General features: G+C 45.4%; 1 protein-coding gene across 2 annotated transcripts in view; it reads left to right on the top strand.

Annotated features, from left to right (window-relative positions):
• The first annotated feature begins 18,716 nt into the window (after window positions 1-18,716).
• The window catches only part of LAPTM4B (lysosomal protein transmembrane 4 beta), a 69,043-nt gene continuing 63,597 nt past the window's right edge, over window positions 18,717-24,162 (top strand). Inside the window, exon 1 of one of the 2 annotated variants that reach the window (XM_067711677.1) lies at window positions 18,717-19,036. In XM_067711677.1, the coding sequence (XP_067567778.1) occupies window positions 18,938-19,036 (99 nt within the window). In that variant the 5' untranslated portion in view covers window positions 18,717-18,937. The remainder of the gene's footprint in view (window positions 19,037-24,162) is intronic. The other variant, XM_067711678.1, reaches the window with a different exon arrangement.

Below are 24,162 nucleotides of genomic sequence, written 5' to 3'. Positions count from 1 at the left end.
GCAGACTCTCAACCACCGCGCCACCAGGGAAGCCCTAAAGCAATTCCTTTTGATTGACAAAAAAGACCAAAAAATAACATTTTGCTCTGGGTGCAAACAATCTTATTCCACGTCTCTTAATCTTGCCTTCTTGTTACAATTATCTTCATTTGATGGTTGACATCATTCGACCTGTTCACGGCCAGGACACTGAGAGCTGAGTGAAGCACAGAGTTCTGACCTTCTGTCCTAACGCCACAATAATGGACCATCTTTTAAATAAGATCAATGTGGATACACAGGCTTCCAAACACTTAGGAGTTCCGTCTGACTTCAGCTGCTGTCTGTCCAGCTCTCATCTCATCTTTTATAACCCTTCCCTTGAAATGTCCGGACTTCTTGAAGAAAGCTGTATCAAGATGAACAGTGTTTATTCTTTTTATTACAACCTTTATACATTCCCTGAAATCCAAAAGAAAAGTAACTGCAATAAGTGATCTGAGAATTACAGCATCAGGGAAAAAATGGTATAAGGTCACAGAATCTAGAAGGTTTTCCTATGTAGCAAAATGTTTTATGGGGGTCTTCCCTGGTGGCGCAGTGGTTGACAGTCCGCCTGCCGATGCAGGGGACACGGGTTCGTGTCCCGGTCCAGGAAGATCCCACGTGCCGCGGAGCGGCTGGGCCCGTGAGCCATGGCCACTGAGCCTGTGCGTCCGGAGCCTGTGCTCCGCAACGGGAGAGGCCACAACAGTGAGAGGCCCACGTACCGCAAAAAAAAAAAAAAAAAATTTTATGGGGATAACAGTGCTTTACTGTCCAGTAACCAAGTATATTACTCATAACACGGAAGAAATGTTTGAAATAAGATTGGACTAAGACTTCAGTATAAACTGTTTTGGAATTGTGTTTATAAAAATGGAATAAATAATGGAAGGAGTAGTTGACTTAATAGGAGACAGATGATATTTAGGTATTTGTTGGGAAAATGAATAAAGTAGTGTTGTTCAAGCTTCAGAGGCAGAAGCAGGCCTCTGTCCGACCTGTGACCCTGCCTGGACTGCACGCCTCCTTGCACACCTAACAGTCGCTGCCAGCAACTCAAATGGCGCTTACGGTGAAAAGGGGAATGGGTCTTGGAATTTCTTGAGCCCTGGGGACCTGGCTGGCCAGTCCCCCGCGGTCTAGAAAATCTTGGGACTCACATGGTGAAAGCAACAGCATTGTTAAAGTGAATCCAGAGCTGCATTTTTGCACGCAAACTGATGATATCAGTTTGCGGCCTGAAGCGAAAGCCCCCAGAACTGTAAACTGAAGTCTTACCCGTGGGGTGGACGCACTGCCCGGGACCCTTCCCAACTGGGGCTCCAGATTGTTGTCCCTTGGGACTTCCCAGCTGCCGCTTGGATCTGGAAGTAAGTGTCGGCCCAATTCGGTGATGTATACCCTGTTATGTTTCCCTAATAATCTTATTCCTTTCCTTCTAATGAGTATATATTAGAATTCAGTAAAATCACCTTTCATTAAAGAATTCATTCAGGCTGTTTCTTCGTGTGAGACAAGTGCTTATTTTGCCAGAGAATCCAACGCACCTTAAAAGCTAAAGCAGGATTTCGGCAAAACGGTATTTTATTTCAATCATCATTCAGTTAGCCAAACAAACTCTCAAAATGTGTTTGGAGGGAATTCAGTATAAAAAGTGCTAATTCAGTTTTAATTGTCTCAGCAACACCTAACCAACAGACCTCTTCCAAGGGCTAGCACTGGAAATCACAGAGTTAAGTGCATGAACACCAAGTATTTGTCTAAAATCTGCTATTTATGTGGAAAATACATAGCTAGTGGGAACGTGCTGTGTAGCACAGGGAGCTCAGCTGAGTGCTCTGTGATGACCTAGATGGGTGGGGTGGGGGGGTGTGGGAGGGAGGTCCAAGAGGGAGGGGATATAGTTATACATAGAGCTGATTCACTTGTTGTACAGCAGAAACTAACGCTACATTGTAAAGAAATTTTACTCCAATCAAAAAAAAAATCTAATATGCTCCACTAGCAGGAATTTCTAACTTAAAATTTGGCGGGGTGGTGGTTCAGAGAAGAGAGAAAGTGGAGGCTTATATGAGGGCTGTTTAAGGACAGGGCCTGAAAGAAGCATACATCACTTCCACCCATATTTCATGGCCCAAACTCAAGCATAAGGCCTCACTCAACAGCAAGGAAACCTGGGAAATATGGTCTACACATGTGTGCAGAGGGGAAGGACTGGGTTTGGTGAATTCCTATTCGTCTACGTCCAGGAGAGCACCTGGCATGTGCTACACACTCAGTAACTGTTGAATGTGTGTTTGGTCTGAGGTTTCAGAGCCAAGTGCTACAGCTGGAATTTCCGTTTCCTCCCCGCAGGCCACGCTGCCGGCTGCCCCATCAACCTGCACATATACCACCCAAGTGTTTAAACAATTAGAGGAAGGAGCTCAATGGCAAACTTTTACCTCAGCAAAACCAAGTAGACGACACTACAGGCTATAGAGTTAGTGCTAATCCTGTAATGAAGGCAAGATGCAGAAGGTAGAGCAGGCTGCAACCTGAGCCCTGCAGAGAGGCTGCGTAAGGAGGAGAGGGGAACGTAAGGTGGGAAAGGAGGCAAAGGGCCAAGTGAGCAAAGCTAGAGGATGAGAGAAACACAGTCAACTGAGGCCTTCTCTGTCTTGAAAGAAATAAAGTTTAGTTTTGGATTCCCATTTGCATGTTTAAACTAGAGTTGATTTAAACTGGGATCGACCTTTGTCAATCTGGAGGATAGAAAACAAGTTTTGTGAGCTGTTTCTGGAGGAAAGCAGACCTTATGTGTTAGTATCATGGGTAGGGGGGCAAACTCTGGAGTCAAGACAGTTGGGGGTTGATTCCTACCTACTTGAGCTGGAGCAAGTAACCCAATCTCTGTGCCTTGGTTTCCCCAATGTGAAATTGAACTAATAATTGTAGCTACCTCAGAAGGTTGTTGTGAAGATGAACTGAGCTTCTGTATAAGGTAGTTTAGCACAGTGCCTGGAATACAGTAAGCTGTGGACATGTTGGCCATTATTATTATTATTATTTTATTATTATTAACCAGAAGAATCTAGTGTCACAGGGCCAGAGGCAGGGGCATTCTCCTCCCTTCTTTATGCTACTCCACACTATTTCTCCTCTGCCTTCTCGTGAAAAGCCCCCCATTCTTTGAGGTCCACGCCACCCCACTATGCCTCTGACCCTGCCTCATCGTGGTCAGCCACCCAGGGCTGCACTAGGGTGCCTTCCCTCTGGCTAAACACAGCCCCATGCCAGGGCGCCTGGCCCTTCCAGTGGAGTGTGGGCTGGGTTTCAGCTCCAGGTTGCCTAGGTGGGCAGAGCACACCCACCCAGGTACAGGGCATCCTGCATCTACCAAGTTCCAGGTGTCTCTCCACATGGAATTGAAGGCTCCAGCCCCTGGCTCAGTTTCCCCCTTTAGCCCGTTTGCCGTCATCGGAGATGACCACCCATCCATGTGGACAACCCATCCGAGTCCCTGCCTCTCAGCCTCTTGGCTCCCCTTGGGACCTTCCGCCCCACGCCTCTGTGCCCGCGCTCAACGCTGCTTCTGCACGAGCAATCTCTCACCCGTCTCCCCACCTGCACCCGCACGCAGACCCTCGGACCTTCCATCTTCCTTCAGCCTCTCAGTCATCCTCCTGGGTGATTCTTCCTTCAGGCTGATGACGGAAGCACTCCACTGAGCCTCTGTTCTTCCACAGCCTCTCTGGCCCAGTGCCACCCCCTATGGATCAAGTCCACCATCCACGTGGGCTACTGAGCAGACTGGCCACCCACAGAGACCCGACAGGCCATCGCAGGGGACCCCTCAGTCCCACCTGAGAGAAGACGCCACACTGACACACCGATGCCTGTGCTTCTGGAGATCTCTGGGTTTTTCGTGGAGCAGTTGTCTCTAGAGGATGAGGGAGTTGTTCTTCTGAGATACTAGCGATCCACTAGCCAAGGAAACTCTCCTGCTGGGGCCCAAGACCACAGGGCAGCCCAGTTAAGAGGGAACAGCCCCCCAGCTCTGGGCAGAGTCCAGTCTTGCTCTGTCCCCGCCAGACAAATGGGGTTTGGAAGCAACGGCAGCACCGCCCTGGGACTAGATGTAAGTGAGGCTCCTCTGGGCTGCTTTGTAACCAGCGAGCATCATCGGAGCAAGAGGAAGGGTGTGGGGATGGGAGCGATGTGAGAAGCCTGAAGCTGACAGGCTGGTTTTCAGCAAGGAGAGGCTCCTCTTTCCTTCAGGTTGATGGGTGGGGACTTGAAAGAGGGAGGAGGTCCCCACAGAAGCAAGGGCAGAAGCTTCGGACTAGGGCTACCGATGTGACTCAGGGCCTGGTGACTTTGGGTCTCACAGTGAGAGCAGCCTTGGATATGACTTTCCCTGACTGGTTCCCACACTCAGGGAAGGGGGAGCACCTGTGTCTTTTTTTTTTTTTTTTCTTTCTTTTTGCGGTACACGGGCCTCTCACTGTTGTGACCTCTCCCGTTGCGGAGCACAGGCTCCAGACGCGCAGGCTCAGCGGCCATGGCTCACGGGCCCAGCCGCTCCGCGGCATGTGGGATCTTCCCGGACCGGGGCACGAACCGTGTCCCCTGCATCGGCGGACTCTCAACCACTGTGCCACCAGGGAAGCCCCACCTGTGTCTTAATCAACTTGGGTCCCAGGGATGTGGTGCAAAGTAGTTACCAATGAATGCTGTGGAAATGGACTGAAAGACCTCCACCGGCTGATCCAAAGGGCCCCCTCGCCATTCACACGAGGAAGTCCTACTGGCCCAATCTCAGCCCAACCCGAGCACCATACTGGAGTTTTTAACGTTAGAGTTGAGGGTTTTGTCCCATGTTTCAGGGAGGCCATCTCCTGATCTCTTGCAGAGTATTAGGGAGCTCTCCTCCTGGTCTGCTCACCACTGTCCCTAAACCTGAAAGAAACGAGGAATGGTCTCAACTGCTTATCCAAATAGCAATGTGACTGCCACTGGCTGCTTAAAAGTGGATGTTTTTCTTCTCAAACACTACAAAACAAATATTTACTGAATTCTCAGTTTCTGAAATATTTCATGATAACCTCCAATCTTGCACATGAAGTGTCAAATCTTGAGAGATCACAATGAAGAATGTATTGATGTTACATTTTTTTAAAAAGAGGGGCGTGGCAAGGGAACTGTTACCAAAAGACAATTCCTAGAAAACTGTAAAGGTAAGTGAACTGTAAAATGAAAACTGTCACACAATGAGCATTTTTATTAGAATAATAAAAGGTTTTTTAAAAAAATATTTATTTATTTGGTTGCACCAGGTGTAAGTTGCGGCAGGTGGGCTCCTTAGTTGCGGCTCGCCGGCTCCTTAGTTGTGGCATGCGTGTGGGATCTAGTTCCCTGAGCAGGGATCGAATCCAGGCCCCCTGCATTGGGAGCTCAGAGTCTTAACCACTGCGCCACCAGGGAAGTCTGCATTGGAATAATAAAGGCTTAATGAAAAGGCAGCAAAGAGCTGAGTTAAATGAGAAAGATGTTTGAAGTTGAAAATGGCATATTTCTTTGCTTTAAGTCCTTTAGCCAATAAAAAACTATTTATATAAATTTACCAGGGATTTAAAGGGAGCATTTGCAGCACGATAAGCAAGAGACACTTTGAGGAGTATCATGGATTCATTTAATTTATTAAAATGTATATTTATCATCTTTTCATCCACTCACAAAACATCCTTTTCTCTCTGTAAAGACGATGATGCTAAATTACTTGGCATAGGTGATGCTAAAGTAAATTGAGTTCTTCAAATGTTTTGTTTTAATGATTACCTGAGTATTTCAAAAAATTTCTCTGATATTGTTTTAAAATAATTTCCTCTCTCACTACAGCACAGTTCACTTTTTTATTTTTGTTTTTAATGAACTTTATTTTTTAGAACAGTTTAGATGTACAGAAGGATTATGAATATAATACAGAGAGCTCCTACATACCCCACACTCAGTGTCCCCTATTAGTAACACCTTACAGTAGTCTGGTACGTTTGTCACAATTAGAGAACCCATACTGGTACGCTATTGTTAACTAAAGTACACACTTTATTCAGATATTCTTGGTTTTTCCCTAATGTCCTTTTGCTGTTCCAAGATCCCATCCAGGTACCGCATTATATTTACTTTAATCTCCTTAGGCTCCTCTTAGCTGTGACAGTTTCTCATTTTCCTTGTTTTTGATGACTTTGACAGTTGTGAGGAGTACTGGTTAGATATTTCATAGAATGAATCTCATTTGGGATTTGTTGACGCTTTTCTCATAATGAGACTGGAGTCATGGGTTTGGGGGATGACGAGCACAGAGGTAAAGTGCCCTTCTCATTACATCATTCAACGGTAGGTACAGGCCATCAATAAGACTTATCACTGTTGATGTTGCCCTTGACCACCTGGCTGGGGTAGTGTTTGTCATGTTTCTCCAGGTCACACTCTTCCCCCACTTTCTATGCTGCGCTCCTTTCTATGCTGTCACTCTGCACAGCCCACACTTAACGGAGTGAGAGCTATGTTCCATGTCCCTGTGGGCGAAACATCCACATCAGTTATTTGGAATTTTCTGCACCAGGGGATTTATCTCTTCTCCCTCATTTATTTATTTATTCAATCATTTATTTACATCAGTGTGGACTCATGGATATTAGCGCACTTCATTTTTTAAAGTGCAGATTTTTTTCCCCATGGGGAAAGCAGGAGAAGCTGGCACACATTTCCATAAACAAAGTGCCCTCAGCCTTTTCTCAAGCACATCTCGGGAATGTGTTAAATCCTCTGGGTAGCAAGGGACTCGGCATAGATGAGGAGGGATTGCTTGATGTGATCAAAATGGTTGACTCACTAAATGAAAACACCCTTGTGAAAACTTCCCTAGTATTTGCTTAATCTAAATCCCTCATTTCAAGGAAATGAAATTTAAATGCATTCTTTGTTTCTAAGTATTATTTAAATCACAGCAAAATATAAACAAATCAATGTTAAAAAAAAAAGACAGAAAATCTCCCTCAGACTATAAAAGCAAAACTAAAACACACCTATGAAGATGAAAGTATGTACTAAAATTCCTAAATAAATAAATTAATTAAATTAAATTAAATACCACCACCAACAATGCCCAGGGATGATTTGGTCAGAGAGACAGGGAGCAGAAGCAGCGACCTCCCTGTCCCACAGCTTTCCTGGGGCCCTCAGAATCCCGAGGCCCTAAGAATTCACTTTCACTGTAAGTCTTTCCGAGTCCTAAGACCACTCAGCCTTCCGGTGAAGCTCCTGGTTGTCAGGGTGACGCCAGCAGGCAACACTGCCTTCAGACAAGCACCACAGGCCATGGGTCTGGGACACACTCACTGGGCCTCTCCTGACTTCCAATGGTCTCTGGGCCCCCGGAAGACCGGCTCTTTCCACATGGCGGCTCCTCCCTCCCTTTTCACTGCGCTGCCTCTAGAACCTCAGGATTGCTCTTCTCACACCTCCTAAAGCCCCCATGGACCCTGCACCGACTGAGAGCTGGCCCTCCCCTCCCAGTCTCCCTTCCTCACCAGTTTTGGAAGGTAATGCTATGCAGAGACAAAGTTCTAGCTCTGACACAGATTATCTGTGTGACCCTGGGCAAGTTGCCTCACCTCTCTGGGCCAATTTCTCAAGTGTAACATGAAGACACTGGTTTCAAGTCAGCTCCAAACGCTTTCACTCTGAAATGTCATGATCTTGTTAAATCCTTAAAGACCAGGATAATACTGTTTCCCAGTTGTGTGGACAACTAGATAAATAGCGATGTAGTCATTAAATATTGTCTTATCTTTCCCTCAGTTCCCTCTTCTGGCCAGGGCATTTTTAATGATTATCTGGTATTTATACCCAGATATAATAAATTGTGTTTCATTGTCTTTAGATGTATGCTTCTCAATTTTGCCATCAAAAAGGTGTATTTGGGACTTCCCTTGTGGCGCAGTGGTTAAGAATCCGCCTGCCAATACAGGGGACATGGGTTTGAGCCCTGGTCCTGGAAGATCCAACATGCTGCAGAGCAAGTAAGCCTGTGCACCACAACTACTGAGCCTGCACTCTAGAGCCCGTGAGCCACAACTACTGAGCCCAAGTGCCACAACTACTGAAGCCTGCGAGCCTAGAGCCCGTGCTCTGCAACAAGAGAAGCCACCGCAATGAGAAGCCACCGCAATGAGAAGCCTGCACACCGCAACAAAGAGTAACCCCTGCTCGCTGCAACTAGAGAAAGCCCGCGCACAGCGACAAAGACCCAACGCAACCAAAAATAAATAAATAAATTTTTAAGTGTATTTTTTTCTAAGTGGGATTTTTTTTTTTTTTTTTTTTTTTTTTTTTTGCGGTATGCGGGCCTCTCACTGTTGTGGCCACTCCCGTTGCGGAGCACAGGCTCCGGACGCGCAGGCTCAGCTGCCATGGCTCACAGGCCTAGCCGCTCCGCGGCATGTGGGATCTTCCCGGACCGGGGCACGAACCCGTGTCCCCTGCATCGGCAGGCGGACTCTCAACCACTGTGCCACCAGGGAAGCCCCTAAGTGGGATTTTTATTTTGATGGTTTCTAGCTTTTTAAGATGACTAATTTACCGAGTTGTAGGCTTTTTTTTTTTTTAAAGCTTTTTATTGAAACCATTTTCAGCTTGTTAGGAGGAGACATCTTAGTTTCAGACAGAAGTGGTCCACACAATTGAAATCTTTTACCTTCAACTCTTTCAGACAGGAAATTTTTAATTTATTTAATTTATTTATTTTTGGCTGCTTTGGGCCTTCGTTGCTGGGCTTGAACCCATGTCCCCTGCATTGGCAGGTGGATTCTTAACCACTGCAGCACCAGGGAAGTCCCAAGTTGTAGGCTTTTTAAAGGAGAAGAATAGGATCAGGGAGGTGTATGCAGGAAGCTTGAGTCTGTAATACTTTATTTTATTAAAAAAATTTTTTTATTAATTTTTTTTATTGGAGTATAGTTGATTTACAATGTTGTGTTAGTTTCTGCTGTACAGCAAAGTGAATCAGCCATAAATATACATATATCCACTCTCTTCTAGACTCCATTGACATATAGGTCATTACAGAGCACTGAATAGAGTTCTCTGTGCTGTAATATTTTACTTCTTTAGAAAAAACAAGCACAGATGGCAACATCTTAGAAAGTGATGAAATCTGAGTGACAGATACAAACATTGTTACATGATTGTGAATATTTCTCACTTTTCTCGAATCACTCGAATCATTTTCTTAAGAATAAAAACTTCTCATATCCTTCTTTTTCCTTTTGTTGGCCTTTTGATTATCTGCTATTTGAAAATGCATAGCTAGTCAATTAAAATAGGACAGAGAAGAGGTGAAGCACCCCCTTGTCTAAGTTCTCCTTTCCCTTTACAGCTCACATTAGGTCCCACTTCCTCTACAAAGCCTTTCAGTTTGCCTCAGTCTCCTATGGAAACTTTCAGCCCATTGCCTGGTGCCTTTGTTGTAAGGTGCCACTTCTGGGCACTTAATCCACTACTTTTTAATACTCTGCTTGTGCAACAACCCACATTTTCATCTGTGGTACACTGATACCCTGTATTATCAGGATGGGCAAGGTCACTGTGCTAACAACCCCACAAGTCATTTCTTGCCCACACAACATGCCCACGGTGGATTGACTGTGGGTCTGATCCATGTCATCTTCACTCTGGGACTGCTGATGCAGCAGTCTTAACCTGTCACATTGCCTGTTTCCAGGTAGAAGAGGAATAACCTGGTAACCATCATCTAACTCTGAAAACTTCCACCCACCTGGCTTCTAACTGTATTTTATTGGCCAAAGCAAGTCACGTGGGGACTCCTGAGTTCAAGAGGGCAAGGATGGCTAATCTTCCTGTTGGGAGGGGCACCACGGAGAGGCAACCAGTCTGTTGGGTGAACAGGACAGTAACACAATCTACCATTCCCTTAGGAAACATTTCTTCTGCTGAATTTGAACTTTCAACTCTCAGCTGACAAACAAGCTTTCTGTGATCTCACCTGCTGATGCAGCCAGTTTCTGCAGTGCTGCCCTCTTAAGGAACCCTTGGTACAAGCATTTAAATATTTTATTGCATTTTAGCCCTTATTAATTTATAACCATGGACGGAAAATGGAAAATTAAAGTGCCGATATGAGTCATAAGGAACACAGGTCTCATAATTTAAAACACTGGAGAGGATCCTCAGGTATGCCAGAGCTGTGAACGTCTCAATCAGAGGTTCACCGGACAATCTAAGCTAATTGACTCTGCTCATCTGTGAAGGAAACACATTAATAAACTTGTAAAGAGCTAGAGCAATATCAACAAAACTTGTGTTTAAAAGCTGTGATTCAAAAGGTTTTTAACTCTCCGGGAACAGAAACTATTGCATCAACTTTTGGACATTGTAGTTTCCTGTGTATATTTTTAGGAACGTGTTATGTAGGGGCTCCCTGTGTTGGCTGATGTTTTTATTTAGTGCTTTGCACATGTGCTCTTTCTCCTCAGATTGTAAATCCCTGAGGATAGTATCTAAGGGACACCACGGAGAGCATAGTGCACTCAAGTTCTGCAGTGAGACCATCCTGGATCCAAATCCTGGTGCCGACACCGCCTGGCAGCAAGACACTGGGCAAGTGACTTAAAGCCTTGGGCCCTCAGTTTTCTCATCTGAAAAAAGGGGATTTTAATACTTAGCTCATGGTTTGTTGTGAGCTTTACCTAATACATGTGAAACACTAGCAGGTGCTACATAATGTAAATTTTGCTTAATCTACCGTTTGCTACGCTTACCGTGTGCCAGGCATGTAACATGCTTTATTCTGTAACAACCTCCTTACAACCATAAAAGTAGGATTATCGTTCACATTTTGTAAAAATCAGAGAGATTAAGTGACTCTCCCAAAGACACAGCCATTGGCAAATTATGTCTTGAACTCATGCCCTTTGATTACAAAATTCTACAAACTAAAAAAGAGGAGATTAACCGGTCTTCCTACTTCAAGACCTAAGGCATTGCAAGATTCTGCCTTTCTAGATCGTGAAAGAGGATAAATTATACTTGAAAACATTTCAGGGTTAGATGTCGCATTGCTCTCAATTCATTCCATTCCCCTTTTAACCCTTTTTAGTGTACAATTCAGTGGGATTAAATACATTCACAGTGTTGTGTAACTGTTATGACTGTTTGCAGAACTTTTTCATCATCCCAAACAGAAAGTCTGTACCCATTAAACACTAGCTCCCCATCTCCCTGTAACCTCTGGTAACCTCTATTCTACTCTCCATCTCTAAGAATTTGCCTTCTCTTGATACCTCACTTAAGTGGAATCATACAATATTTGTCCTTTTAAGACAGGCTTATTTCACTTAGCCTAACATTTTCCAGGTTCATCCATGCTGTAGCAGCTATCAGAACTTCATTCCTTGAAAACATGGTTTTTATTATGGGCAAAAGCACATAACACAAAATCTACTATCTTAACCATGGTTAAGCGTATAGTACAGCAGTGTTACGTCTATTCACATTATTGTGAAACGGATCTCCCGAACTTTTTCATCTTGCAAATCTGAAATTCTCTACTCATGAAAAACATCTTCCCATTTCCTTCTCCCCCCAGCCACCATTCTACGTCTGTTTCTATGAGTTTGACACGTGTTTGCTTTTTTTGTGACTGGCCTATTTTGCTTAGTATAAGGTCTTCAAGTTTCACCCGTGTTGTAGCACATGACATGATTTCCTTCCTTTTTTTTTTTTCTTAAAGATTTATTTATTATTTATTTTTGGCTGCATCAGGTCTTGGTTGCAGTCTCTTCGTTGTGGCACGCAGGCTTCTCTCTAGTTGTGGCGCGCCAGCTCCAGGGCGCGTGGGCTCTGTAGTTTGCGGCAGGCAGGCTCTCTAGTTGAGGTGCGCGAGCTCAGTAGTTGTGGCGCGCGGGCTTAGCTGCCCCACAGCATATGGGATCTAGTTCCCTGACCAGGGATGGACCCCGGGCCCCCTGCATTGTAAAGTGGATTCTTTACCACTGGACCACCAGGGGAGTCCCTTCCTTCCTTTTTAAGGCTGAATAATATCCATTATACATATGTAATGGAATATACATATACATGTGTATATATATATCTCCCATTCTGTTTATCCATTCATCTCAGTGGACGCCACTTGGGTTGCTTCCTCCTTTTGTGAATATTGCTGCTGTGAACATGGAGTACCCCCTGCTGTTTTCATAAGCAGGAAAGTATGTCTCCCAGACTCCTTGTCAGCTGGTTTCCGGGAGTTCAGCCAGTGGAAAGCTCTGGCAGAAGCCTGGAGGATGGCAGGAGGGGAGATGCCAAGGCAGTCCCCTTCTCTCTCTGCTTTGGGAGGCATTTCCACCAGCGGCAGCCTGGCTAAAGGCATCTGTGCCACCTGTGTCGCTCCACCCCCCCCCCACCATGGCCACAGCTCTAGCCAAGAGGTGACGGCAGCTCCCTTCTTATTTTTGCCAATATCTGTGCTGCCTCACTGTCTTTTGTCTGCCTTCTCATCTGGGTGCAACTGTGATATAAGATGTAAGGTTTCTTTCACTGGTGGGACATAACACAGTGACACTCAGAGAGATGATAGGCAGAATTCTGTTACGTAAAGCTCCAGAGGAGAGAAGACATCCAGGCAGGACCACCTGGGGACAGGGTAACAGCAAGCTGAACTGTAGGAGGTGGCTTATGTATGGCAGGCAGGGTGGGGTTCAAGGTTTCGAGGGCTTCCTGGGGATTGGGTATTTTGAATAACTCTGTGGACCTAAGGAAGAAAGCACCACCCTGGGTGTTAGGTATCTGGGGCCTCTGGCCTTGGGTAAGTGCGTATTGTAACACATGCGTGTTAGAGACTGATAAGGCAAGTAGTTTGGGTGGGGGCTTAGCAATTGAGAGAAGATGAATGGAGAGTTTTCAGCCACGTCTTCAAAACTGAGTCAAGATGGCCCTTGTGAAATATATTATTACGGCAACCAATTCCCTGACTACTTTCCCTCTGTGTAAAAGGTCTAGAATGGCTTCTGTTTTCCTGACTGAGCTCTGATGGGTACAGAGGCATTCGATTGCACTCCAAATCCTTAAACATTGATAAACTGTATAACGTACCATGTTAATATCACTATTGATCAGAATACTGTGCTCTGTTGTTAGCCGTACTACCCACCACTAATGTAGCCCTCTGTCCACCTTGTCTCTTTCATTACTTGATGAGTTTCTTGGAGGCAAGGATTGTGTCTTCGTCTCTCTTTCTCCCAACCCCCAGTCCAGAAGCTGACCAAACCCCAAATGTGTGCTTTAATAAGTGTATAATTCATTACATGGATCTCAGAGCATGTCAATCACGATGTTTGACTTCCACCTTGGCTACAATTCAGGGCTGAAGCCAGCTTCACATTCTGACCTTCACAGTCCTGACCCCTGACTGGGACAAGATCCAGATTCCTTAATGAATCGTCTGGCATCCACATCTGCTTCCATACACTCCTATAAAACTGGCATCGATCACAGCCTCCATGAAGCACTTCTTTGTCATTTGACAGAAACAAGAGACAGCTCTCACCGCTTTTTTTTTTTTTTTTTTTTTTTTTTGCTGTTGTTTAGTTTGGTTTTTAATTTCTGAGAGAAATATGGGACCTATCTCTAGGCCCATCTTCATGGGTGTGTGACCCGGGCAGTAGCACAGGGTCCCACACTTTAAAGGGCCCACACTTGGTTTAAGGTTCCACTGTTGCCATCTTGAGATTCTTAATACCCTTTAAACAAGAGGCACCACATTTTCAGTTTGCACTGGACCCACAAGTTAGGTAGAGGGTCCTGCCTATCTCATTTGTATGTACCTTAAGCTCGTGACATCAATTTTTCAAGTCATATGGGTTTAATATTTATGAAACCCTCAGTGGTTCAGAAGTTCCCTAAGGAAATATACTCCAAACCTCAGTGGAACATGGCACGAAAAGCTTTTCATCTTCTGTTACCTCCCCTACCTAAATTGACGCCCCTAAAACTTCCTCAGCCCCATCTCTCTTCTTCCTCCTTTCCCTCCAAATGTTAAGCCCCAGCTATTGCACTACTTGCCGCTTCTAAACTTGAGAGCTCACCAGCCACTAGGCACTTGCATATCCTGCTCCCATCCTGCCCAGGGTGGTCCTCTGTCTCTCTCCCTGGCTAACTCCAACTTACCTTATAATTCTGAATTTAGCTGTCACTACTTCTGGGAAGTCCTCCCTGACCTTCCCAAAGCTGTGATCTGGGGTTCTCATAGCGTTCCGTGCTACGAATATCTTAGCACTTATCTTGCTATTATGTTTTTCTATTTGTTTTTCTGTCTCCCTCATTAAACTGTGAGCTCCTTATAGACAGAGACTATTTCATTTTCTGAGGTGACAGTCACGCCTAGCTCCAAGAAGGTACAAAATAAGTTCCCTCCCATGAAATGAGTGAATGAATGAATGAATGGGTCCCTGGTTTATGTGGACAGTGCATGAGGAGACCTATGAGGTTTTCTTTGGTCTCACCTAGGAGAGCAGTACTTTCATTATTGAAGAAGACATTCCACAGCTCCCTCTGGCATAGGCACGTGGATTCCCCTTCCAACGCGTTGAGGGAACGTGTCGAGCCCCCTTTTTCCTTTCCAGGAGAGTTAAATAGTAGCTCTTTGAATTTCTCCGCTTTAAGAGGAGTACTGAGGTCTCTCCTGAGACAGCTGCTTGCTGAGGTCATGGAGGTAGTTCAAGTGAGACCTTCCCTCCCCCAAAGGACTGTCTGGCTCTATACAACTTCCAGATCAAGTGTCTCTTGCAAACTATCATATGAATGGATAAACATGGATATGGATAAACAACAAGGCCCTACTGTATAGCACAGGGAACTATATTCAATATCCTGTGATGAACCACAATGGAAAAGAATATGAAAAAGAATGTATATATAAGTATCACTGACTCACTTTGCTGTACAGCAGACATTAACACAACATTGTAAATCAACTCTACTTCAATAAAATAATCTTTTTTTAAAGTGTCTCTTCCTTCAACCTTCCTAGTCTACGTTCTATTCACCCTTTGCAAGGCCCAACCAAAACACTAACTCCCCACAGTTTTAATGTAATCAATCCCTCCGTTTTCCCATTGCATTTTGTTTGTACCTGTAAGGATACTTGGCAAGCTTCTAACATCACAGTGACGTGTGGACTAAGCTAGACGATAGCGCTGGGAGCAGAATGTTCTAACGTTTGTAGCCTTTATGTCTGTATGTCTTACCAACACTCACCACTCAAAGTAACATTGGGTGATTTGGATTCCTAACAGATGGATTGAAATACAATTTGTCCTAGAAAAGAAGAGATTTGAGAAGCCCTCAAGTTAAGACTATTATAGAGTAATTGTCAAAGTTTCATTTCAGATTTGGAGCAAGAGAAAAACTGGTTGGATCTAAATTTCTTAAAGACAGGTTATATAGGAAGGAAGAGGAATGTGAGATAAGGCTGTTTAAGTGCAAGAGCGGTTAGCTTTACAAGACTGTAAAGCTGTCACATTCTTATTGTGTAGCTTAAACATGGATCTCAAGGGACCCCAGAGTCATCCCCAGAGATGTCAGACATGGGCCCTTAATCAGAAATAATAATGGACACCGAAACTGAGTAGGACCCTGTGAGGCCCTCCCGTGTACAAAAACCCCTCCATGTCCCCCGTTTCTTGTTTGTAGAAGAAGGTTTTAGTCTCCTAGGCCTTCCCTGAGTTCCAAAGAGCAGGCACAGGCACTAACCAATTAGGGAAGTGAGGGAATGCAGAAACAAGGGAAAAGTAGTTCAGCAAGAAAAGTAATAATAGTTCAGTGATAAAGCAGAATCCCAGTTCCCCCCAAGGGACATCCATAACAATCTGACATAAATCTTTGAGTTGTTATGCAGAAACTAAGACGCACCTCCCCACCACAGGTGGAGGATAGTGATTAAGTAGACCCCAGATGATTAATATTCCTGAAACATCACCCTCTTACCTCACCGCCAACCAATCAGAAGAAGGTCATGCTTCCTCCACCCCTCATCCCAAAAGGTGCCTTTAAAAACCCTTCCCTGAAAGCCATTGGGGAGTTTGGGACTTTTGAACATGAGCTGCCTATACTCTTTGCTTGGTGCCTCCCATAAATGCTGTACTTTCCTTCACCACCATCCGGTGTCGGTACATTGGCTTTGCTGTGCCGTGGGTAAGCTGACCCAAAGTTCAGTCCAGCAACAACATCATTGTGGGAGTTAATCAGAAATACCAAACAAGAAAACCTCAGGGTTTTCTTTGTTTTGTTTTGTTTTCTCACTACAACGTTCTGTTTTCTTCCACATTAGAGATAATTTTCTGTTTGGGATCTTCCATTTAATATTTAATCATGCTCATAGCCACTTCGAACCAGCTCTAAGAACAAGCATTAGTGCTTGAGAAGGAATGGAAATAGAGAATCTGGATGGGGAGTACTACATTCCAAGTGCCAACTCCCAGCAAGTTCCCATAGTTAGCTCCCACTTTGCCTTCCCCACCAGAATTCCAGATTCATTAGGCAAATGACTCATTGGTTCAAGGGAATCTTGTATTTCAGAGAGCTTACGGGGGGCTTCCCTGGTGGCACAGTGGTTAAGAATCCACACGCCAATGCAGGGGATACAGGTTCGAGCCCTGGTCTGGGAAGATCCCACATGCTGTGGAGCAACTAAGCCTGTGTGCCGCAACTACTGAGCCTGTGCTCTAGAGCTTACGAGACACAACTACTGAGCCCACGTGCCACAACTACTGAGCCCATGTGCCACAACTACTGAAGCCCGTGTGCCTAGAGCCCGTGCTCTGCAACAAGAGAAGCCACTGCAATGAGAAGCCCTCATACTGCAACAAAGAGTAGCCCCCGTTTGCCAACCAGAGAAAAGCCCGTGCACAGCAACAAAGACCCAAGGCAGCCCAAATAAATAAAATAATTTATTTAAAAAAAAATCTTGAGTGCTTAACTGAGATGCTTGGCTTACACAGTGATTACTAGAGGCTAACCTAGGACAAGGGCTCTTCCAGACCAAACACTAAATGGGAGGAAATAACTCCAAACTGGAGTCCTATCTCTCACTATCTCTTAACACTCTGTGCTGGGTCTTGCAGATGTTACCCCCCAAAACTGGGTTCGCCTCTTGGTGGGTGTGGAGCTGAAAGACAACCAAAACAAAGATCAGGAAAAGGAAGGATGTATTACTTGCAGCAAGTAAGGAGAGCACTGGGGAATCTTCCCCAAAGCAGTGTCTTCTCAATAGCAAAATTGGGGAAATTTTAAGCTAAGGGTACATGCATAGTCATGAAGCGGCTTGGCGGCCACAGAGTCCAAGCTTTAGTTGATTGAAGTCCTGAGGGTCAGAAAAGGTCGACATCATCATCCCTTAGAGGGTGGTTGAGCGCTCGAGGGGGGTTTTAAATTCTGCGAAACAGCTTAAGAAAGTGTTTCAGGTTAATCTTTACCATTGAAACAGAACTGGGAGTCTTTACAACTGATTTATCTTCTTTTTTTTAGAAATTTATTTTTATTATTTATTTGTTTATTTATTTATTTTTGGCTGTGTTGGGTCTTTGTTGCTGCGCGCAGGCTTTCTCTAGTTGCGGCGAGCGGGGGCTAGTCTTCGTTGCGGTGTGCAGGCTTCTCAGTGTGGTGGCTTCTCTTGTGGAGCACGGGCTCCAGGCGCCTGGGCTTCAGTAGTTGCGGCACGTGGGTTCAGTAGTTGTGGCTCACGGGCTCTAGAGCGCAGGCTCAGTAGTTGTGGCACACAGGCTTAGTTGCTCCACGGCGTGTGGGATCTTCCCAAACCCGTGTCCCCTGCATTGGCAGGCAGATTCTTAACCACTGTGCCACCAGGGAAGTCCTACAACTGATTTATCTTTGCTATTGTTACTTCTCTTGCCTGATAACAGTTTGTTCTTGTGTTCCCTTAAGATCATTATTGCTGAGGCCTGTTCAAGGACAAGCACTGTGGTCAGTCTTAGATCACAAAATGTCTTAGGCCAAAAATGGCTTCTCTTATGTCAAGAAAGCCACGCCTCGTTCTCTTTTTCCCGGGACTCCTTACCTTATTCACTTACACAGAGACCGTGTGGCAGTAATAGGCTTGATGATTGTTTAGAGCTGCAGTTATGATTTAAAATGCTACCTGAAGCACAGCAAGGATGTCCTTGACACGCAGCCTGTTTTCTGGGAAAAGATTACTACCACAGTAATTGAGCTGGGAAGCGGAGACAAATTGCTCTCGGCAGCTTCAGCAGTGTTTCAAAGCACTGCAGTTGGCTGGAATCACCCCTATCGTTTCTCCCCCCTCCATCCAGTCTACAAGATAACAGTGATGGCACCTACAGATTATCTGCAAGATACAAGTGGAAGGAGAAAACAACCCCACAACCAACTAGACTGTAAAAGAATCTCGAATCCATGACAGAGTTACACAAACGACCAAATGAAAGAGGAACTCCACTGGGGGCCGACTACGCGACCGGCCGAGAGTGCAAGATGATTTATCTATTTACAATGGGCCGGCGGCGCCAGCAGCTGGCCGGAGCCCGCGGTGACATCACGGGGCCCGGGCGCCCGTCACGTGGTCCGCGAGCCGCTCCGCCCCCTCCTGCTCCTCCTCCTTCTCCCGCAGCCTTCCGAGCGCTGGGTCCGGCCGAGGCAGCCGCTCCGAGCTATCGGGGGAGGCGCGGAGCAAGGGCCGGCGGGCGGCGAGCGGGGCTGGGAGCGCGAGCGGGAGCGGCCGAGGAGCCGGCAGTAGACGCGCGGCGGGCCCGGACCAACGCGGCTGAAGCTCCTGCAAAGTTGGGCGCGCGCTCGCGCCACTGCGCCGGCGGCCCGAGCGATGAAGATGGTGGCCCCCTGGACGCGGTTCTACTCCAACAGCTGCTGCCTGTGCTGCCATGTCCGCACCGGCACCATCCTGCTCGGCGTCTGGTACCTGGTGAGCGCGGCGGGTCTTGGCGAGCCCCGGGGCGCACCTGCCAGGGAGGAGGGCGGGCGCCCCGCACCTCGCAGGGACCCTGGCCCGCGCCCCCGCCTCGCTTTTCACGACCTCTAGCTGGTTCCCGGTGCGGCTTCGGGGTTGGGTGATGCCAGCACTAATCCGCCTAAAGTTATATTATTAGAAACTTAATTCTCCGGGCGAGCGGGTCAGCGATGCCCCGGGCTCAGCCAACCTGTGGCGAGGGGTGCAATCAGGGCCGGGAGTTCGGGGCGTTTCGGGGGTGCGGGAAGGCAGGGGGCGCCCAGGGCAGGGAGCGCCCAGGGCAGGGAGCGCCGGAAAGCTCTCAGCTGGGAGCCGGCTCGGCCGTGGGGAGGTCCGCGGTTTCCGGTGAAAGTGCACTCGGTGGTCAGAGAACTCCGATCCGGTCTGCGGAGCACGTGGTTTCCTTTCCTTTCTTCTTAGCAGCACCCGCTGGGCTTTGTGTTTCGACGGGTCCCGACAAACGTCGAGGCGGTGACCGGCACCTCGTGCTACCCCCAGTTGTCGGCCCGGGTTGCGGGCCCGCGTGCGTATTCTCCCAGCCCGCATCTGGCCTCGGGTTTGCTGTCCAGTCTCCTGCGCACCTTCACATCCCGAGTGGAAATGGTTGGGGGCTCTTTACCCACACGTTTGTTGTAAAGCCCTTACTCTAGGAAGGGATTTGCCTGTGATTTATTGCGTTTCAATCTGCCCGGGGCAGCCATTTTACACCCACTGGCTTTCCTGCCCCTTTACAGATGATCCCTGTACCTTCTTAGCCGACACCGGAGGAGGCAAATCTGGTTTGTCTTTAGGTTGGAGCTTTTAAGATCTTATTTGTATGGGGAGCAGTGATTATCAGGGGCAGTGAGGGAATCTTGCCCTGTGCCAGCTCCCGCTTGGTTGTTGGCCCCCCGAAGACTGCACTGAGTCGGATTCCACTGCATTTCGGGTTTGGTCACATCATGATGGAGAGTTAGACCCGAGCCTTTTTGCAGTGAATATCTCTGCATGATGAGGAAACACCTTAAAAGTGGTAATAAGATGGCATATAGAACTTTTCGGTGGGAATAAATTCTTCTTAGTCATCATAGTTTTTTGGTCAGTTCATAATTCAGTTTTTTGATATATATGGACATTTTGCCGAATCGTGAACTCGTTTGTTGTGCCATTTTAAGCAGAACGTCCCCCCGCCCCACATGGTGTTCTCTGTGCTATTTATAGTTTCAAGTTTCCTTTAGTCTGTGCCTATCACAGGCCACACAATAGAAATATTTGGCCTTAAAAGCTTTCAAACAGATCTTTGGTGTGTGTGGGTTCTTACTGTGCGGTGTGAATGCAGATAGAACATCTGCGTATTGGCTCAACCCTGATTTTGCTAAAAGCAAAGAAATCTTTACAGAAATTTAAAATGACAGTGGAAGGTTAGTGGGTGGCCTCGAAATAGTGCTTTTATTGATGATCAAGACAGATAATTTTATACACATGTCTTGTGTCCTCCTTGAAAATGTTTAAATCTGCAGACTTGCAAGTACATCAGTGAATGTAATTTGTAAAATCTAGGGCGCTGCATTAGGCAAGTGGACTACATGATCTACAGGAAAGATAAATCTACTCTGAGCCCTGCTGTTGGCTGTAATCCAACTAACCAGTATTGGTGTGATAAAAGGAGAGCACTCACGTACTCTGCCTATGGCTTGAGCATGCTTTCTGGGGGAAAGTAGTAATTGGTATGCACGTTTTAGCATTTGGAAATATATGGCCTTTTGAAAGGTAATTAGAAAGCTTTCCAGCAAATGTGAGTCAGAATGCCGCTTTAGGTAAACCTCATATCCGGGAAACCTGCCGGTCATCTTTATAAGTCTTTTGCATTTCACAAAACAATTTAAACTTTTTAAAAAAAAAATAGTGAGTTTCCCTCATACCTTTGAATATAATTTGGTTATCCAAAACATTGATTAACATGACAGTTTTTAAGATGAAGGAGCCAAAGAATAAGGCATCTCTTCCTCCTTACCTTACCCCCTCACCCCACCAGCCATCTGGCTGAGATGGGGTTACTTATCAGAAAGGGGGAGAGTTTTCAGGAAAACAGAAGGGTAGGAGTATAGATAGGTATTCAAAAAAGAGTCCACTAGAAAGGATAGGTAAAGTGGATCTTTTTTTACACATTTTCTAATTGTTTCCTACCATGATCATTTACTAAGGTCCTGTGTTCCAGGGACTATACTAGATATCTTTTTTTTTTTTTTTTTTTTGGCCGCATCCCACGGCTTGTGGGATCTTAGTTCCCCGGCCAGGGGTCAAACCTGCAGCCTCGGCAGTGAAAGCACAGAGTCCTAACCACTGGACCGCCAGGGAATTCCCTAGATATCTTGACTTGAAAAAAGCCAAAACGAACAACGTAAGAACTGTGAGTTGAGTTTATTCAGTGTCTTACTGTGTAAGGTAACCCAGAAGACAGCCTCTCAGCTCTGAGAAACCGTTCTGAAGAGGTAAGGGAGGAGAGGAGCCAGGATATATGAATTTTTTGCTGTGAAAAAACCTGTAGTCGAAATCAAAAGGTGACTATTAATCACAAAGAACAGGCGTCTCAAGTTGATGATTTTAGTGCTTTTCTATGTATGGGAAGATGCAAGAATCTGGGGTCACTGAAATTTTTCTTTAGATATGTATCTTCACTATCTTGGGGCAGGCATCGGAAGCACAGACTGCTTCCTGTTTGTCTCCATCCTGAATTCCCCTCAGGCCCACAGTCAGTGGGTGACTACAGTGGCTAATGGCTTGATCCTTGGAGAACTGGAATAGTAGGCAACATTTTTCTCTACAATGCTTTTTTTAAAATTTTATTTTTAAAAACTTTTTAAAATTTTTGGCCGCGTGGCACCGCATGTGGGATCTTGGGTCCCTGACCAGGGATCAAACCCACGCCCCCTGCAGTGGAAGTGCAGACAGAGTCTTAACCTTTGGACTGCCAGGAAGTCCCCTCTCTGCAGTGCTTTGCATAAGCTTAATTTTTATGTCTGGGTGAGGTAGATTTTTTTATTCCCGTTTCATAGATGAAAACTGAGGCTAAGAGACCTTAGGTGATTTACTTAAGATTGGCTTGTGGTTTGAGTGATGTTTCGGTCTGTGCTGTTTCCACAGTTTAACCTTTTAAAAGTTGAGTGTGTGTTTTGTTTTTGCCTTGGAATTTTAAAGGTTTCCTTCAGTCCAGTAAATAAAAAAAGCATATTGATTTCAGGTATTTGTATTAGAGATCTGTTTGTTTTGCTTTCTTTTAAGTTTTCCTTTTTTAAATTGAGGCATAATTTACATATGGTGAAAATCACAGATATTAGGTGTACAGTTCATTGACATGACCAATGCATGCACCTTTGTAACCCACACCCTTAGAGAACATTTCCAAAGCCCCAGAAAGTTCCCTTGTGCCTCTTCCAGTATACCCCTCCACAGACACCCCGACCCCATAGGTGAGTTTTGCCTATTCATATAAATGGAATTATACTACTGTATGTATTCTTTTGTATTGGGTTTCTCTAACTTAGCATAATGTCTTAGATTCATTCATGGTTTTGGAGTGTATCAATAGATTGTACCTTTTTATTGCTGAGTATTGTATGAATATACCACAGTCTGTTTATTCATTTGCCCGATGATGGACATTTGGGTTATTTCCATTTTGGGGCTATTATGGATAAATCTGCTCTGAACATTCTTGCAAAAAAGACTTTGTGGACATTTGTTTTTATTTCTCTTGAATACATACCTAGCAGTGGAATTCCTGGTTGTTGTGTGGTTTTTTTTTTGTTTGTTTTGTTTTTTTTATTGCAGTATGCGGGCCTCTCACTGTTGCGGCCTCTCCCGTTGCGGAGCACAGGTTCCGGACGCGCAGGCCCAGCAGCCACGGCTCACGGGCCCAGCCGCTCCACGGCATGTGGGATCTTCCCGGACCGGGGCACGAACCCGTGCCCCCTGCATCGGCAGGCGGACCCTCAACCACTGCGCCACCAGGGAAGCCCCTTTGTGTGTTTTAACTCTGTAAGAAACTGCCAAGGTGTTTTCCAAGTTGCCATTTTACACTCCAGGCATCAGTGTATGAAGTTCAGTGGGCGTGTAGTGGTAGCTCCTGGTGGCTTTAGTTTGAGTTTCCCTTATGACTAATGAGGTGGAACAGTTTATCTTTGCTTCTTGGCTAATTATATATCTTCCTTTGTGAAGTGCTATTGATTGCCAATTTTTTAAATTGGGTTTTGTCTTTTTTTTCCTACTGATTTGTAAGAACTCTCTATATTTTGGATACCAGTCCTTTGTTAAACATATACCTTGTGAATATTTTCTCTCAGTGTGTGGCTTGCCCACTCATTTTCTTAATGGTATATTTTGATGAACTGGAGTTTTTAATTTCAATTAAGTTCAACTTGTCATTGCTTTCTTTTATGGTCAGTACTTTCTGTGTTCTAAGAATCTTTGCCTACCCTGAAGTTGTAAAGATATTCTTATATTTTCTTCAGAAGCCTTATGGCTTTAGCTTTTATATTTACATCGTGTGGTCTATCTCTAAGTTTTGTGTTAACGATGTGAGGTAGAGGTTTGTGTTTATTTTAAAAGGCAGTTTAATCATTAAACCTAAAAAAAAGTTGATTTATCACGTAACCTTTAATAGCTACAAATGTTTTTAGAAAGACAAGTAAGGTGCCTATCCATCTTCACAGAGAATGAGGACTGACTTGTCCCGGTTTCCAGAGGGATCGTGATATGAAAGAAATACTTAAAGTAGAATGATTGCTATGCAGGCTTCTGAGGTTTCCTCTCCTTCTTCAACAAAACTTAATATTCTAAGCCTGAATCCATTAACTTTCTCCCCGAATTTGCACATACTCGAGTCTCTCTTGTCGTGGTCCAAACGCGGGTCGGAAAAGAATTTCCAGACACAAGGCAGAATGTAAAGAACATAGAATTTGTTAGAGGGAAGGGTCGCTGCCAGAAGAGCAGGCCGACTTCCTAATAGTCCGGGAGAGTCAAGCCCGAACATGTGCTGTTGATCAGTTTTTATAGCCAGCAAGCAAAGGAATGGTCCGAGGTGAAAATTTTGTTTCCTGATT

The sequence above is a fragment of the Pseudorca crassidens genome, chromosome 17 (genome assembly GCF_039906515.1).
Source record: "Pseudorca crassidens isolate mPseCra1 chromosome 17, mPseCra1.hap1, whole genome shotgun sequence".
Classification (NCBI taxonomy): Eukaryota; Metazoa; Chordata; class Mammalia; order Artiodactyla; family Delphinidae; genus Pseudorca; species Pseudorca crassidens.
This window is presented reverse-complemented; position numbering and strand designations above follow the sequence as displayed.